Source organism: Nerophis lumbriciformis, linkage group LG08, assembly GCF_033978685.3.
Source record: "Nerophis lumbriciformis linkage group LG08, RoL_Nlum_v2.1, whole genome shotgun sequence".
NCBI lineage: Eukaryota > Metazoa > Chordata > Actinopteri > Syngnathiformes > Syngnathidae > Nerophis > Nerophis lumbriciformis.
This window is the reverse complement of record NC_084555.2, coordinates 23,296,400-23,314,642: the sequence shown is the minus strand read 5'-3', so window position 1 is coordinate 23,314,642 and position 18,243 is coordinate 23,296,400. Positions and strand designations below refer to the sequence as shown.

General features: G+C 40.1%; 1 protein-coding gene across 1 annotated transcript; it reads right to left on the bottom strand.

Moving 5' to 3' along the window:
- Window positions 1-13,842: 13,842 nt before the first annotated feature.
- On the bottom strand, window positions 13,843-15,126 carry LOC133612041 (delayed-rectifier potassium channel regulatory subunit KCNS3-like). Its single transcript, XM_061969242.1, has one exon. The coding sequence runs from the start codon at window positions 15,124-15,126 to the stop codon at window positions 13,843-13,845; it is 1,284 nt and encodes a 427-aa protein (XP_061825226.1).
- Window positions 15,127-18,243: the final 3,117 nt, after the last annotated feature.

Sequence of the window (18,243 nt, the reverse complement as noted above, 5' to 3'; positions counted from 1 at the left end):
GTTGCAACATTTATTTTTGAACATATGTAACAGTGAATGGCTGGTCCTAATCAAATAAATTAAATGCAGTTTTACGTTTTGCAGTCCAACAGAAAAAAACGTCTGCGACATTGCCAGGTGTAAGCTACGATAATTATATATTTATACAAAAATGTTAACCTGTTTGATCAGTAGTTGCACAAATCCTATAATGTCGCAGCACGCACACGACATGGATACAATGTTGAGTACACATAAATTTCCTTTAAAACGAATTTGGAAGCAATGTTGCAAAATAGTTGTATTTGTAAATTGAGACAATGTTGTTGTCTAGCACTGGATCCACGTTGTTGGTTGGAAAATTACCAAATTTCAGTGGTCAAATTAACGTCACAACCTGACATTAAACGTCAAAAAGCATGTTGTTTCAACGTTGTATTTGTGTTGTAAAATATTAGTTTGGAAATTACCAAGACTTATTGGTCAAATCCATGTCAGAACCCAACATTGATTAAATGTCATCAAAAAGCATGTTGTTCCAACATTAGGTTTGAGTTGCTCAACATCAGGACCTAATTCAACACGTTCTCAACGCTGTTTTAATGTCTTGTGCCTGCTGGGGTATGATAACTTGGCTTGAAAGAATGTCATTTTTAATTCAGAGGTGGGAGAGGGGTTGTACAGGTAATTACCATACACACGTGGACATGTACACAGAATGAATTGAAATGTTTCTGTTAATAAAACTTTTGATATCCAAATCGGTTTTAGTTGACTTTTGAACCTGCAGGCAGTACTAACGGTTAACATAATATTAACAATTTAGAGTCCCGGCTACAACCAGGTGGAGTGACAGTGGGAACGACCAATCGCGCGTTAGCAAGAAACGGCAACGTCAACGGATGAGTTTGTGGGCTTTCTTAACAGAAACATGTTTCAGTTAAACAACCAATTTCCACTTGGTGCCCTTGAAAAAGTGCAAGATTTTGTCCACACAATAATTTAATCTGGTAATGCGCTTATTGATCAAAATGTTTTCTGGATTTACTGATGAAAAAGTCCCAAAGATCTATTGGCCCATTTCGATTGATAGGTTGTCGACCCTTGCTCTACATTTTCCGAAAGTGTGAATGTGATACTGTAGTGTAAGGTTGTTCGTCTAGCTTGTCCTGTGATTTGGCTGGGGACCGGTCCAGGGTGTACCCCACCTTTCACCCAAAGTCACACTGTGAGTGTCCTGATCATGATATACTGTACTGATGCCATCTCAGCATGCTCAGCAAATAACTACTGTACCTGGCAGTCCTTGAACAACATCAAGATGACCACAGGTTTTGCTGACTGTGCACTTTACACCTAAATGCAGACAATGAACAATGAAGGGCAATGGCGGAAGCAGCAAATTATAAAAGGTGCTGATGATACAGTCCTTTGATCTTTATACAGTACATGTATACATACATACATGTATGTATGTATATGAAGAAACTGATTCGGAGATCGTTGCTCATTCTAATACTAAAATAATTTAAACGACACAAGGATCAATAAGCCATGCGGACTCCAACAGGAATGGAAAAAGGTTGGGAAAAGGATCCAGATAAGATCATCTAAAAGGTATTCATGAAACAAAGATAACAACATTAACATATTAAAGCATATAGTTTATATTTCTTTCCTGGTGGAAATCAAGTTGTGTCACTCAGCTGAACACTAAAAATAATATTTCCTTATTTGAGTGACTAAACTAAACAATTGTTGTCTTTTTTACTAAACTGCAGAGAGTGCGGGCAGCACGGTGGAAGAGGGGTTAGTGCATCTGCCTCACAATACGAAGGTCCTGAGTAGTCTTGGGTTCAATCCCGGGCTCGGGATCTTTCTGTGTGGAGTTTGCATGTTCTCCCCGTGACTGCATGGGTTCCTTCCGGGTACTCCGGCTTCCTCCCACTTCCAAAGACATGCACCTGGGGATAGGTTGATTGGCAACACTAAATTGGCCCTAGTGTGTGGATGTGAGTGTGAATGTTGTCTGTCTATCTGTGTTGGCCCTGCGATGAGGTGGCAACTTGTCCAGGGTGTACCCCGCCTTCCACCCGATTGTAGCTGAGATAGGCTCCAGCGACCCCAAAAGGGAATAAGCGGTAGAAAATGGATGGATGGATGGATGCAGAGAGTGCTAATGTGGGGTAAAGTGAGATGTATTATGACAAAGTTACAGTACATTTGAACAATATCAAATTACATGCTAAATATATAGAATATTTTTTTTAGCAACAATAAATAGCAATATATGAAATGACCCTGTATATGACAATTGAATGTATATTATTTTAGATGTTTCACAACCTGTGTTACTCAGTGAAGGGTGGATTGATGAGCATTTCAATCCAACAATTATTTTGTCTTTTCTCATCCCTAATTCTCTTTGTGTGAATGCTTTACAGATGCTGTATGTGCACTGTCGGTGGCGTGTTGTAGAGAAAACACACTAAGCAGCACTATGCTAGGCGAAGTAAATGTAAGTTAACTCTGTCGTCACAACCTTGTATCTGCCCAGCATGATGACGCTACCCTTCACACACTATGACTCAATTCATAAGCAAAGACTTCAAATCGGTAAAACTAGTTATGATCAATAATATTCACCATGATGTTCTATTTGTGTCATATCATTGTTGCTCATTTGTTAGCCAAAGTAAAAAGGCAATGAAACAAGACGCCACCTTCCTATTGGTGGGAATCAATCAATGAAAGGTAAGCCAACACTGCCGTCAATTGGTCAACTGACTGACACGGAGAATGGTTTGAAATTTCTACGCAGGCCTGACCATTCGATAATGTTATTTTAACTTTCTTGAGGTGAACAAAAACATTTTTCGGAACACATTAAAACAGTACTTCTCGTACACCTAGATCTCGTACACCCCACTTTTGGTGTGATTAGGTTTCAGGCAAAAATGTTATACTGCAAAATAAGTCAGCATAGAGCCAAACAATGTTGTAGCATTAACAAAGTTATTGAGGGCGTTAGAGTGTGTCACTGAATGCACCACTTTGCTAGCCAAACAGTCAAGGGTAACAAGGACCTTACCGGCTGTCCTTGGTAGTTTTGTAGAGAGCCTGCATTGACATATTGATGGTGGAGATGGAATTTTCTTATAAAGTCACATTGCGAACACAGTAATTAATAACACGACAAGACTGAGTCACCAATGTGTGGGATTCTTTGGTTGGACACTGCAGTCCGCGGAAACATAAGCGGGTAAATGAGCAGGTCTGCTCGGTGCAATATTTGGCCATAATATGACAGATATGGTGTACGCAAACCGGGGCACACCTTTGCCAAAGATTTCATCGACAACCGTGGTATTCAAACTTTGATTTATGAACTTTTCGATTTACAAACCACAGAATAAAAATATGCTTTGGTGTACAAACCTTGTGTCACTGTACGAACGTTTCATCCACCCATTGTGTGCCTCGCAGCACAGCCATTTTGTGCCTGGCAACCATCCACATCCATTGTAGGCGGGCTGATCGATCTCTGGTGCTCGTTGTTAGCTCAGCAACGCTGTTTTTATCTCCTGTGTTAAATTATTTTTTTAAAGTGTTTTTTAGCCTTTTTACATATTTTTTCTAGTTTTTCTAGCTCAATAGGAGTCCAAATAAAGCAACTGACAAGTGATGTGTGGTTTGAAACATTCAGGAAGTATCCACAGCATTGTCAACATTAAACCCCCACCCCCTCCAACCTCCTCCCTCCCTCCATCCAAGAGTATTAACCTACAAGAGGATTTTATTTGTATTCTTAATTGAGGGACAAGCGGTAGAAAATGGATGGATGGATGTTGTAGTGACTTAGCTGTTAAAGTGAAGGAGTTTTGTTATATCAAACTGTGTGCGCCACAGTGCTAGTAAAAATGTGTTACTGCAGATGCAAATGAGGACAGTTCAGCAAGTTGTTGTTTTGACTGTTCACCCACCCCATCATACTTAGAGCAATGCTTGTAGATCTTAACAGTTTGTCTTGTTTTTTTTCAAATGTATTTTATTTTTCTTTCACCATGACTGATCATTGTTTTGTGCCTCCACGAAATGTAAACAATTTACGATCTACTTCTGTTGAACCTGAAACTCTATTAAGTAAGAACGACACAGTAAATCCTTTTTATAACTTTTATAATGATAGGATATTCAATCTTATCGAAATTGATTCTAGTAATAAATACAACACATGCTTTGACCCTGACCTGAATTGTCTAAAATATTCAAATGAAACCATCACTAGTGGATACTATAATGCTGAAACATTTAATAGATTACATAAGAGTATCAACTCCAACTCACATGTGTTCCCTACTTTTCACTTGAATGTGCATAGCCTTAATAGTCCTAATAAGTATGGCTATTTTGTAAAACTATCTACTGTATCTTACCTGAATCATGAATGTTCAGTCATTGCTCTCTCAGAAACATGGCTCTCAGAATCAACAAAAACGCTTTATGATATGTCTCTATATAAATGATAAATGATAAATGGGTTGTACTTGTATAGCGCTTTTCTACCTTCAAGGTACTCAAAGCGCTTTGACACTACTTCCACATTTACCCATTCACACACACATTCACACACTGATGGAGGGAGCTGCCATGCAAGGCGCTACCAGCACCCATCAGGAGCAAGGGTGAAGTGTCTTGCTCAGGACACAACGGACATGACGAGGTTGGTACTAGGTGGGGATTGAACCAGGGACCCTCGGGTCGCGCACGGCCACTCTTCCACTGCGCCACGCCGTCCCCAATAATATATATATATATAATGTTGTTCACTCCTGTAGATCAGAAAAAGTAGGAGGTGGTGTGACAATTTATGTCCATAACAGGTTACAATTTTATGCTAAGGATGATCTTGCTTTTGAGCATCATTCAACTGATTTTGAATCTCTGTTTGTTGAAATTCCTTCATGTTATTTTTTTAATGGCAAGAACATTATAGTAGGATGTATCTATCGACCCCCCGATACAGATATAAAACCCTTCAATGCTATTCTTGCATTAACACTAGATGTAATTAATGAAGAAAATAAGGTATGTTTCCTTCCAGGGGATTATAACATTGATCTATTTAAAAAAGATAAATTATGAATTGCTGACTTTCTGAATACATGACTCCAACTGTCTCTATCCTGTGACTTACAGGCCAACAAGTGTTACAAGTTCTTCTGCAACTCTTATTGATAATATCTTTACAAATTCGCTAAATAATGTAGCTCAATCAGGTATTTTGGTAACTGATATATCAGATCACTTCCCTGTATTCCATCTTCCCTTGCCAAATAAGACTGAACATGTGGGAGCAACTAGCAGCCCTAAATTTTGAATTTTTAACACTAGGAATACTGTACGGTTTAAGAGGTTGATTGGCAATATTTCCTGGGATGATGTTTATGAACATTCTGATGTACATAAATGCTTACCAGGAATTCAAGTATTTTAATTCTGCCTTTTATTGCTGCTTTTATTTGATTAAACCCAGGAAGAAAGTGACTGAAGGCCTTTGGAAACCCTGGTTAACAACAGGTCTAAAAATGAATTGTATAAAAAATTCCTCATAAATCCCACTCCACTTAATTCTGCGATTTATAAAAATTTACAAAATAAATTTAATCATTTGCTAAGGATAACTAAGAAAAAGTATTTTTCCAATACATTCATAGTCTCATCAGACTCTAAATGCACTTGGAAAGTTGTCAATGAACTTCTCAACAAAAGAAAATCGAATGCACCCCTACCATCTCAGTTCAAGGATAGTGGCAAGGTGTATAATGACCCTGTTCCATCCATCCATTTTCTACCGCTTGTCCCGTTTGGGGTTGCGGGGGGTCGCTGGAGCCTATCTCAGCTGCATTCGGGCGGAAGGTGGGGTCCACCCTGGACAAGTCGCTACCTCATCACAGGATAATGACCCTGTTGTTATAGTAAATTACTCCTGTGCATAAATCCGGAGATCCAAGACGTTTTAATAATTATCGGCCAATATCAGTGTTACCCTGTTTCTCTAAAATATTGGAAAAACTGGTTTGTAAAAGAGGGCAGCACGGTGGAAGAGGGGTTAGTGCATCTGCCTCACAATACGAAGGTCCTGAGTAGTCTTGGGTGCAATCCCGGGCTCGGGATCTTTCTATGTGGAGTTTGCATGTTCTCCCCGTGACTGCGTGGGTTCCCTCCGGGTACTCCGGCTTCCTCCCACCTCCAAAAACATGCACCTGGGGATAGGTTGATTGGCAACACTAAATTGGCCCTAGTGTGTGGATGTGAGTGTGAATGTTGTCTGTCTATCTCTGTTAGCCCTGCGATGAGGTGGCGACTTGTCCAGGGTGTACTCCGCCTTCCGCCCGATTGTAGCTGAGATAGGCTCCAGCGCCCCCCGCGACCCCAAAGGGAATAAGCGGTAGAAAATGGATGGATGGATGGGTTTGTAAAAGAATGATGCACCACTTGAATGAACACAATATCCTCTATGAACACCAGTATGGTTTTAGGAAAAATCACTCCACCAATATGACTCTTGTTCAGTTGGTTGAGAATATCTATACTGCCATTAATAAGAAGGAATTTGCTCTTGGCATATTCCCTGATCTTTCTAAAGCTTGTGATACTGTCGATTACACTATTTTACTTGATAAATTACATATCTATGGTTTTAAAAATATTACTTTTACATGGTTGTCTAGTTATGTTTATAACCGTAAGCAATGGTTGTTTTTCCTCCAAACTTAAGATGTTATGTGAGTTCCTCAGGGGTCTATACTTGGACCCCTACTATTTGTCATTTACATCAATGACCTGGCTACTGTATCTTTATTATTTACGCCGATTCTGTTTGCTGATGATACAAATTTGATCCTAACTCACAATAAATTTCAAAGCCTCATTAGGGAAGCTAATTCTGGTAAAGCCGTGCTATCTGAATGGTTTCTTGTTAATAGGCTATCACTAAATGTAAACAAAAATCCAAATTTATTGTGTTTGCAAGCAAAAACAAAACATACTATGAACAGAGTGCTAAGATTTCTATTGGAGGAATCGAAATTAGTCAAGTTTCATATATCAAATATCTAGTATCCTAGTGGACGAAAAATGGTCATGGACAGAACACATAGGTTCAGTAACCAACAAAGTGTCAAGATCTCTTGGTATCAGAAGCATGCCTCTTAACTCTTTATTACAGTTTAATGTATCCATATCTTATCTATTGCAATATTGTCTGGGCTAGTACATATCCATCAAATGTACACAAATTACTCATTATGCAAAATACATTTGTAAGAATAGTTACCTCCTCTAACTATTTTGCTCCATCTGCGCCCCTGTTTAGGAAACTAAATGTACAATCTATTTATGATATCAACACAGTTCAGTCCTCTTCTTTTATCTATAAATGTACTTACCTCCCTAATACGCTTCCTACACCTTTCACAGATTATTTTAAGACCAATTCGCAAGTTCATTATCATAATACTAGACAAACTGATAATCTCCGTCCTATCTTTGGCCTTATCACTCAGTTTTCCATCAAACACAGAGGTTCTTTACTCTGTTATAGTCACCTATGTATTGCAAACTCCTCATCTTCACTTAGTAAATTTAGACATAGATTAAGGGCCAGCCTGATGAATCATCATTCTCCATTTGTTCCTACCTTATAATGTAGCCTTATACTTTCTCCCACACACACACACATACACATACAAACACACACTAGGGATGATACTCGAAACCGGTTTTCCCGGTTGTTCGATAAGAAAAGAACCGAGTCTTCGGACTCGAATCCCTTTGTGAGAACCGGTACTCGTTATCGAGACCACTACAGTAAAGAAAACGAGTTGTTTCCTTATTCGAATCCGTGGGAACGAATCCCGTCCCGACCAGAAATGCCCCTTGAGACATCACAAGAAATGACGTCACGTAACTCAGTCATTAGGCGCAGACAGGGAAAGCAGGAAAAACAATGGACCGGAAAAAGCGCTCCAAGGTGTAATAAAGTTAAAAACAAAAGGTATAATCCAATGAATAACTTTACTGAGAGATTTGAGCAGGGTACAAACACATGACGAACACTTTTACGACCAACCGGAAACATAGCAACCAGGCTAGCAACGCACCTCCTTTACGGCAGCTGTCGCAACGTTCTTAAAGCAACCGCAGCACATACAACATATATGACATGATCTCCCTTTTTTAACTTTTGTTTTTCTTTCCTTGTAAACAAAACAAAATCACACTGTATATGTGTTGTCTGTCTAATTCTAAATAATGCAGACGAGGCGTGTTGGCTGAGTTCTTGACGTTTACTTTCACAGCGTGCTCATAACCTCATTCTTAGCTGCAGGGTGGCGACATGCAACAACACTTTTCGGGGCTACCGCGCATGCTCGTCACTCTCGTTGCATGCTGGGTAGTGTAGTTGTTATATTCCCTAGCTCATAACATCACATATTTCCCCCTATAAAGAAATAATGTTAACTCAATAAAGTGTATTTATTTTTTTAGCTTTAACTTTTCATTTTTTAGCATTGTAACCACATTTGCAAACAACTTTTCTCTTCATAGAATTTTCTTTCAATAAAGAAATAAAGTGCAACAATGTCAAAGCATCATAACAAACAGTTATGTCAAATAGCAGCAGAAGTGCACTTTTTGGAGAGCTGTATTATTTTTAGTTTTGTGCCCAAGGGACTGATTTTATTTAACACTATATTATTATTTATACACCTATAGTGATCACAGAGACAGGTTGTTTTTGTGTTACTGTATATATTAGTTTTTCTGAAAAATCCCACTTAATATACAGGTAAAAGCCAGTAAATTAGAATATTTTGAAAAACTTGATTTATTTCAGTAATTGCATTCAAAAGGTGTAACTTGTACATTATATTTATTCATTGCACACAGACTGATGCATTCAAATGTTTATTTCATTTAATTTTGATGATTTGAAGTGGCAACAAATGAAAATCCAAAATTCCGTGAAAACTTGAAATCTCCATCTCCATAGAGCAGGTCAGCAGCAGGAAGCATGAAGTGCTCTAAAATTTGCTGGTAGACGGCTGCGTTGACCCTGGATCTCAGGAAACAGAGTGGACCGACACCAGTAGATGACATGGCACCCAAACCATCACTGATGGTGGAAACTTTACACTACACTTCAGGCAACGTGGATCCTGTGCCTCTCCTGTCTTCCTCCAGACTCTGGGACCTCGATTTCCAAAGGAAATGCAAAATTTGCATGGTTGGGTGATGGTTTGGGGTGCCATGTCATCTGCTGGTGTCGGTCCACTCTGTTTCCTGAGATCCAGGGTCAACGCAGCCGTCTACCAGCAAGTTTTAGAGCACTTCATGCTTCCTGCTGCTGACCTGCTCTATGGAGATGGAGATTTCAAGTTCCAACAGGACTTGGCGCCTGCACACAGCGCAAAATCTACCCGTGCCTGGTTTACGGACCATGGTATTTCTGTTCTAAATTGGCCCGCCAACTCCCCTGACCTTAGCCCCATAGAAAATCTGTGGGGTATTGTGAAAAGGAAGATGCAGAATGCCAGACCCAAAAGCGCAGAAGAGTTGAAGGCCACTATCAGAGCAACCTGGGCTCTCATTACACCTGAGCAGTGCCAGAAACTCATCGACTCCATGCCACGCCGCATTAACGCAGTAATTGAGGCAAAAGGAGCTCCAACCAAGTATTGAGTATTGTACATGCTCATATTTTTCATTTTCATACTTTTCAGTTGGCCAACATTTCTAAAAATCCCTTTTTTGTATTAGCCTTAAGTAATATTCTAATTTTGTGACACACGGAATTTTGGATTTTCATTTGTTGCCACTTCAAATCATCAAAATTAAATGAAATAAACATTTGAATGCATCAGTCTGTGTGCAATGAATAAATATAATGTACAAGTTACACCTTTTGAATGCAATTACTGAAATAAATCAAGTTTTTCAAAATATTCTAATTTACTGGCTTTTACCTGTACTTTGGGTAACAACAGTCAATATTTATCTTTTTTATTTTATTTTTTTAGGGGGGTAACAGTCAATATTTATTTATTTATTAGATTAAATTTTTTTCTTATATAATAAAAGTGAGCTTTTGTTAAACCAAATATTGTGTGTTTTTTTCCATTTGCAACAACCTATCTGGATTTGATAAGAGAATCGATAAGGAATCGGTTCGATAAGAGGATTCGATAATAGGCTCGAACTCGATAATTTCTTATCAAACATCATCCCTAACACACACACGTACACACACACACACACACACACACACACACACACACACACACACACACACACACACACACACACACACACACACACACACACACCTAGACTCAATCCACACAAGGTAGACTACTAGTTATCTTGTTTTTTCTATATACTATGTTTAATTTAGTTTGTTAATTTACTGCTTTAGGTGAGAACCTTGCATAAGCCCTTTTGGGTTTCTTTTCTCGCCTGCACTTTTTTCTTATTACTTATTACGTATTTTTAATTACTCATTTCTTGTCTCTGTATTTTTTTTTTTACAATGTTACATTTTTTACTGTTTATATTGTGCGAATAAATAAATACTGTATTTTTCGGACGATAGGGCCCACCGAAATATAAGGCGCACTGCTGATGAGCGGGTCCATTCAGGTCTATTTTCATGCAAAAGGTTATTATAAGGTGCATTAAAGGGGTCATATAATGATTTTTTCTACATTTAAAACACTTCCTTGTGGTCTACATTGCATGTAATGCTGGTTTTTTGGTCAACAGTTTGCAAGGATTAGGTTTTACAGTCGCATTCTGACCGTCTCTTCGGAATGTGCCGTTTTGTGTGGCTCCACTCCAACTGCATCTTCTCCCCGTCATCTTTGTTGAACCGGTAGTTTTTAGCGCTTCCATATCGAGTCTACTAACAGATATACGTTGGAACTGGACGCTACTTTATATTAGAAATGGCAACACCGGAGGATGAATGCCCCACAACAAGAGGATGGAGAAAAAGGAGCTTTTTTGACTACAATGGCGGACGTGCGCACATTTTCGGGATTTATGCAGATCTTAAATACACATCAGCAGGTAACAATAGGCAAGTAAAGTCGGTTTTGGGTAATATTGTGAAACAAAAGGCCAGATAATATGTCTCCTGCTAGGTGTCATTTTGGGGTCCTGATACACACCTTAATAAGACCTGTATGCTGAGGCACAGTCCGTCTGACTACGGTAACCGTAATCCTCCGACAATCCATTTTACTGGAGCTTACCAAAATCGTACTAAAACATTTTGACAAATTATTGAGCGCCATGTGTAATGTTCCATATTCTCAATGAAACATCAAAGTTTTGGTGTTGCTTGCTGACGAGTACTCGCTAGGGTAATTTATTGAACAGGCGCTAACTTGCAGTCCACATGTATATCTTATTGGTGACTGCCACCTACTGGTCACACGTATCATTACTCCATGTACCAAATAAAATTGCTTCGAGGTTGGTAAGCACAACTGGAATTATTACGTATATTAGGCGCACCGTTAAAGGATTGTAAGTGTGCCATAAAGTCAGAAAATTACAGTACGGTAAATAGAAAGTAGCTCCATCACCCCCATGTCATGTTTGTTTGATGTACAGTACTGTACAGTGCTTTATATTGCCTTGAAAGCACACAAACTTTTTCTTAAATATGGACTTTTGTTGAGGCTGGAACTAGGGATGTCCCGATCCAGGTTTTTGCACTTCCGATCCGATACCCATATTGTTTTTGCACTTCCGATTCGATACCGATACTGACCGATACCGATACTGGCCTATCCGAGCATGTATTAAAGTTTAAAGTTATTTAGCCTACTTAGTTGTCAGAATCATGTTGAAAAGGGTTTTAGTACTCTTGATAACAACTAGCCAGCTGAATTAGGGGAGTTTGAATAATACACAATGGTTGGTAACAAGAAACTGACCTGTTTATTCAAGGATAAACACAAAATAGACAAAATTATACATGACAAACAGAAATGGCATCATTGAACTAGGGCTGGGCGATATGGCCTTTTTTTAATATTGCGATATTTTAAGGCCATATTGCGATACACGATATATATCTCGATATTTTGCCTTAGCCTTGAATGAACACTTGATGCATATAATCACAGCAGTATGATGATTCTATGTGTTTTGATTGATTGATTGAGACTTTTATTAGTAGGTTGCACAGTGAAGTACATATTCCGTACAATTGACCACTAAATGGTAACACCCGAATAAGTTTTTCAACTTGTTTAAGTCGGGGTCCACTTAAATTGATTCATGATACAGATATATACTATCAGATATATACTATCATCATAATAATAAATAAATGATAAATGGGTTGTACTTGTATAGCGCTTTTCTACCTTCAAGGTACTCAAAGCGCTTTGACACTACTTCCACATTTACCCATTCACACACACGTTCACACACTGATGGAGGGAGCTGCCATGCAAGGCGCTAACCAGCACCCATCAGGAGCAAGGGTGAAGTGTCTTGCTCAGGACACAACGGACATGACGAGGTTGGTACTAGGTGGGGATTGAACCAGGGACCCTCGGGTCGCGCACGGCCACTCTCCCACTGCGCCACGCCAGTCATCACACAAGATAATCACATTGAATTATTTACATTATTTATAATCCAGGGTGTGGAGGGGGGCGCCGGATGTAAGTGTCAAAAAGACAGCCAAAAGAGTTTGATATGAGAATAAATCTAAAGTTAAAATATAGGGTAGAAATGCACCCATTTGCAGGAAATGTAGTCTTGATTTTCAAAATTTTCTTTCAAGGCTTGCATGTCTACATTAAAACATTCTTCTTCATACTGCATTAATATATGCTACTTTTAAAATTTCATGCAGAGAAGGAAATCACAACTAAAAAAATCTCTAATTTTTTCGTACGGTGTTGATGTGGAAATGTTTGCCTCGGCATTTTGATGGTGTGGACGTGTGGCACCGAATGGAGATAGGCGTCTCGACAGACGTTACAATATTTGAACAATGATGATGAAAACTGTTTTCTCTGTCGTGTCCGTGTGTCGAAAATTGTTATGCGCTTATTTTTTTATTTGATTTTGTGCGTGGCATATAATTGCTATGCGCACAGGCGCACACCTTAGAGAGAACGTTGGCCACACAGCTGCGCTAGCATCACAGCTAACGTTAGCCATGCTGCTACCTGTCTGCTCGGGGAGGGCGTATACGTATGTGACGTATGACATGACAGTATGTGACGTGTGTAAGAAGGTGCGCTTGCTGTCTGTGTGAAGGAGACACAGGAAAGAGTGAGAAGAGCCTGTCGTGTAATGCCAGCAGCTAAAAGCAACTGCATGAGAATCCATAGACCTGTGGATGTGTTGAAGGTGTGCTGGAAAATGCGGAACGGAAATTAGGGAGCGGCAGAAAAGTGGAATGTATTATTTAAATCGGTGCGTTGGAAAACACAGACCGGAGTTTTTTTTTTAAAACTGGATCTGGATCGGCATTTTCCCATGCCTTGCCGACACGCATTTTTTGGCAAATATCGGCGGCCGATCCGATCCAAATATTGGATCGGGACATCCCTAGCTGGAACCCATTATTTATGTTTACATTGTTTATTATGTATACATTTGCTTATACACAAACGGTTGTATTTATGAACCCTGTTCAAGAACCAATTAGGTTCGTATATCGAGGTTCCACTGTTCTAAAATCCATCTTCATCCCTGCTCATGTTCAGTAATCACCTGCTAATTGTGTGATAAATAAAATGTCCGTCCAGCAGGATAGGGAACATTCTTTCACTCACTGGATAATGTTTGTGCTTTCATCTGGTCCACTTTATTGTGTTTCTGGTAGAAGTTGGTGAACTTATTGAAGATGTTGGTGATGGGCAAAGCCACCATAAGCAGCCCGGAGAGAATACACACAGTTCCTACCAGCTTTCCAGCGAGAGTAACGGGAAAAGTGTCCCCGTAGCCCACGGTGGTCATGCTAATGGTGGCCCACCACCAGCCAATAGGGATCGTCTGCAGCTCTGACTCCAGGGACTCCTTCTCGACAAAGTACATGAGTGCAGAGAACATGGAGATTCCCACAAACAAGAAAAGCACCAGGAGACCGACTTCCCGACTGCTGTGTCGCAGCGTGGCCCCCAGAGAGCGCAGGCCCGCCGAGTGGCGAGCCAGCTTTAAGATGCGGAAGACTCGCATCAACTTTAGGATCTGCATCACTTTGCCCACCTTCTCCACCTCTGAGTTTTCACCTTCATCCACCAGACCAACATCGCAAGCCAAAGTCACGTAGAACGGCATGATTGACATCAAGTCGATGACATTGAGAGGGCTGCGTAAAAAGTTCCTGGCTGATGGAGCGACGACTAGACGAAGAATAAATTCTACAGAAAACAGGAGGACGCAGAGGTTTTCAAAGAAATTCAGCACTGGGTCTTCAAGCTGTTTGTTGTTGTGGTCCACCTGCTGGAAGTCTGGCATGCTATGGACACACATGGCCACGATGGACACCAGGACCACACTCATGGATGCAACGGCCATGGCTTTGGCTGAAGTTGAGTACGACGGATTCTCAAGGTGGATCCAAACATTCTGACGCACATTTGCACAGCAGGTGCCGTCAAACAGATCGACTTCCTGGTCCACAGCAGACAGATCTTCTGTGAATGTTTCCCCGCCCACGTCATCGGCTTCATCCAGGAGGTCTTGGTATGAACCGCTACAGCACAAGTCCAGGTGGCACTCCTTGATACCCCAATATTCGATCTCTTGGGAGAAGGACACCACGCACAAACCATCCACCAGGTGCATTTTACCTGTCAGGTAGAAGTTCAGAATGTAACCGAAAAAAAGTGGATTACGGTCAAAATAATACTCCATTTCTGCGGGGATGAAGTCATCGCAAAGCTCCAGGACGGCTTCTCTGGAGTTGCAGCACAAAAGACGAGCCAGGCGGGTCTGAGGGAAGCGGTTGAGAACGTTGTGATCCAGTTTTTGCTTGAAACCTCCAACGTTGACGACGATGAAGCAGTCCTCACGAGGGGGAGGGTGAAGGATCTGTCCATACATCATGATGGAATACAAGCTGGATGGAAATCTCAGAGGGTTTTTCGCCTGTTTACACACACACACACACACACAAATTAGCAATCTGTGTGTGTCATACAATCCGATCCTGGACATGTTTCAGGTTAACACGTGGGTTTCTGTGACACCTTGTTAAAGGAGCTGAATACACAAACACACACACACACATGCACACACACACTCTACCACTTACACCTGCACACATGTCCTCCTGAGAACCAGCATCATCTGCAGTGTTTGTATTTTGCATAACAGGGCAATATTTTTTTCATAAAATGTGTAACTAAAAATAAAGAAATAGACCAAAAACAAGTATCAGTGATACTCAGGAGGATGTGTGCCCGGCAGCACATCCATTGTGGGCGGGCCGATAGTTCTACTGTGCTCATTGGATGAAGAGGAAACAGACACTGTTGCTAGCCACGTGTTGGGCGGTAGCTCGTTAATGTAGATAGATAGATAGATAGATAGATGGTACTTAATTGATCCTTCGATGAGGTGGCGACTTGTCCAGGGTGTACCCCGCCTTCCGCCCGATTGTAGCTGAGATAGGCTCCAGCGCCCCCCGCGACCCCAAAAGGGAATAAGCGGTAGAAAATGGATGGATGGATGATCCTTCAGGAGAGTTCCCTCAGGAAAATTTAAATTCCAGCAGCAGTGTACAGAATTGAGATCGAATTTAAAAATAAATAATGGGGGTATAAATGGAAATAAAATAGCAAATATTACAATAACAATAAATATAAAAAGCAACAATAAGACTAAAAATATAACAGTAAAAATAAGAATATAACAAGAGAAACTAGGCAGTAGTGACCATGTTATTGCACTGTTTTTTGTTGCAGTTTATTTCAGTATTGTTATTGTTTTGCATCCCCTGTCATCCTCGTACCCCCTAGGATGATGTAAACATAAATGAATGATAAATGGGTTGTACTTGTATAGCGCTTTTCTACCTTCAAGGTACTCAAAGCGCTTTGACACTACTTCCACATTTACCCATTCACACACACATTCACACACTGATGGAGGGAGCTGCCATGCAAGGCGCTAACCAGCACCCATCAGGAGCAAGGGTGAAGTGTCTTGCTCAGGACACAACGGACATGACGAGGTTGGTACTAGGTGGGGATTGAACCAGGGACCCTCGGGTCGCGCACGGCCATTCTTCCACTGCGCCACGCCGTCCCTACAACATGGCAGCATAAACTGGTGATAACGAGATAACACAAAATGTAAATGGAGTTTTTTGGTGCTTTCTGGGTAGTTATGTATTGGGTTTTATGGGTGTAATAGAGGACCTCCCATAGGCTCCACTCTAAGCTGACTTTTATTTACAAGTTAGAATGCTTTTTTTTTTAAATCCATCCGTCGTCATGTCTTTCATAATAATTGTGAACGATAGGCAAAATTACAAAAAGTGCAGTTCCCCTTTTAATGTCTCCTTTGTGAGACAAATAGTGTGTTCCTTTGGCCAGGTTATTGTCATTTCGCCACTGTGTTTTTGTGAAAACCGTAATTTATCCTGTGCTGGAAAGTCTCAATTAGAGTATATATTATGGTGATTATTTATCATTATTATTGTGTCACTGCCTTTTATTTTAATTGTTTCCTGTGTTGTCCCCTCATTTTGTACACGGTACGCAATTTTTAAGAAATGTTAAAAAGCCAGACAAAGGGCATGTTTCTAGCTAGTGTTTATTTGAATAAATAATCCAAGAGCATTTGTTCTCTTGTTTGGTGGAAAGTTGTACATTAAGTTATATATTTATGAAATGTAACAAGCTACTTTTGCCGTGTACCTTGCTACAATTCTGCAGGGATAGATTCCCCTGTAGCTTAGCTACATTTAATGAAGAGTAACTTGTACATTTTCCAAGTAGCTGGCCCATCACATATAGCACATGAAATAAAGTAGTTTACCCCACAGTGACGTTACCATAAATAAACGTACAACAATACATTGTATATGTACGCTGAATTACTGCAACTAACCAGAAGCAGATATCATTGATTACATCCAGAGCAGCCATCTTTGAAACAAACTCAGTGGAGGTGAGAATTCTCAGACTTTCTGAATTGGAAATTTTGACTTCTCAGTACGAATGGAAAACAGCATAAGTGCTTTTTGTGTGCAGTGCAGAGGAACTTGGACCTATGCAAACACTTTGGCCGATCCACGTTAACTCTCGATGGGAAATTTGAGTACCATTCAAAAACATGACAGTGTTGTAGGCCTTTTTTTCTTCACCAAAGCATTTCCATCGTAAAAAAAAAAATCACTTTAATGCCTCAAAAGGAGTAACAGGTCCACATTAATAATACATGTTTGTTTATAAAAGCTGATGTTTTGTTAACAAGAACATGATGCTAAAGGTGTTTAATAAACACATTAAGTGCATATATTTCCTCTGTTCTCTTAGCGCATGTAATTTCAAACACGATTGATGTCAATTAAAATTAATATTTTAATTGTAATTAATCCCCAGCAATTTGTGATTTATCTAATTTAGAAATGTGTTCGTTTGACAGCACTAGTATATTTGATTGCGTGTCAATAAAGTGCGGGGAGCAGACAGTTCAATTAAGATGTCATTTTCCCAACGGAAGAACATTCATCTTCACTGGGATTAAATGACGTGCGGTAAAAGCGGTCAAATTGCAGATTTACAGTGAATGTTGGCACCAAGATCACATTTGACACACGCATGCTCCTAAAACTGGTGGATGGATGACAATAACAGACAGAATGTGTGCAAACACAAATAAGGGGTGTCTCCTAAAATGACTCTTTAAATCAATTCAATGTGTGCGTAATTGAGTTCAAAATCATGCAAATGAAAAACCATTTTATAAGATCCTCTTGTCATGGACGTGGTAGAGAGAGGCGCATATCTTACCTGAGCACGAAGTGTTGCAGGTGGACTGCAGTACGTGTCCAGCCGGCGACTTCACTGCAGGGAGGCAACGTGCAAGACAAGACCACTTTTACGCACGGCGCACAGCAGACTGCACCATACTGTGCAATAACACATGTCGTGTGTCATGTGTTTTGTTTCACGTTCAACACATGTTGTACTTTCAACATACGATTGAAGATAC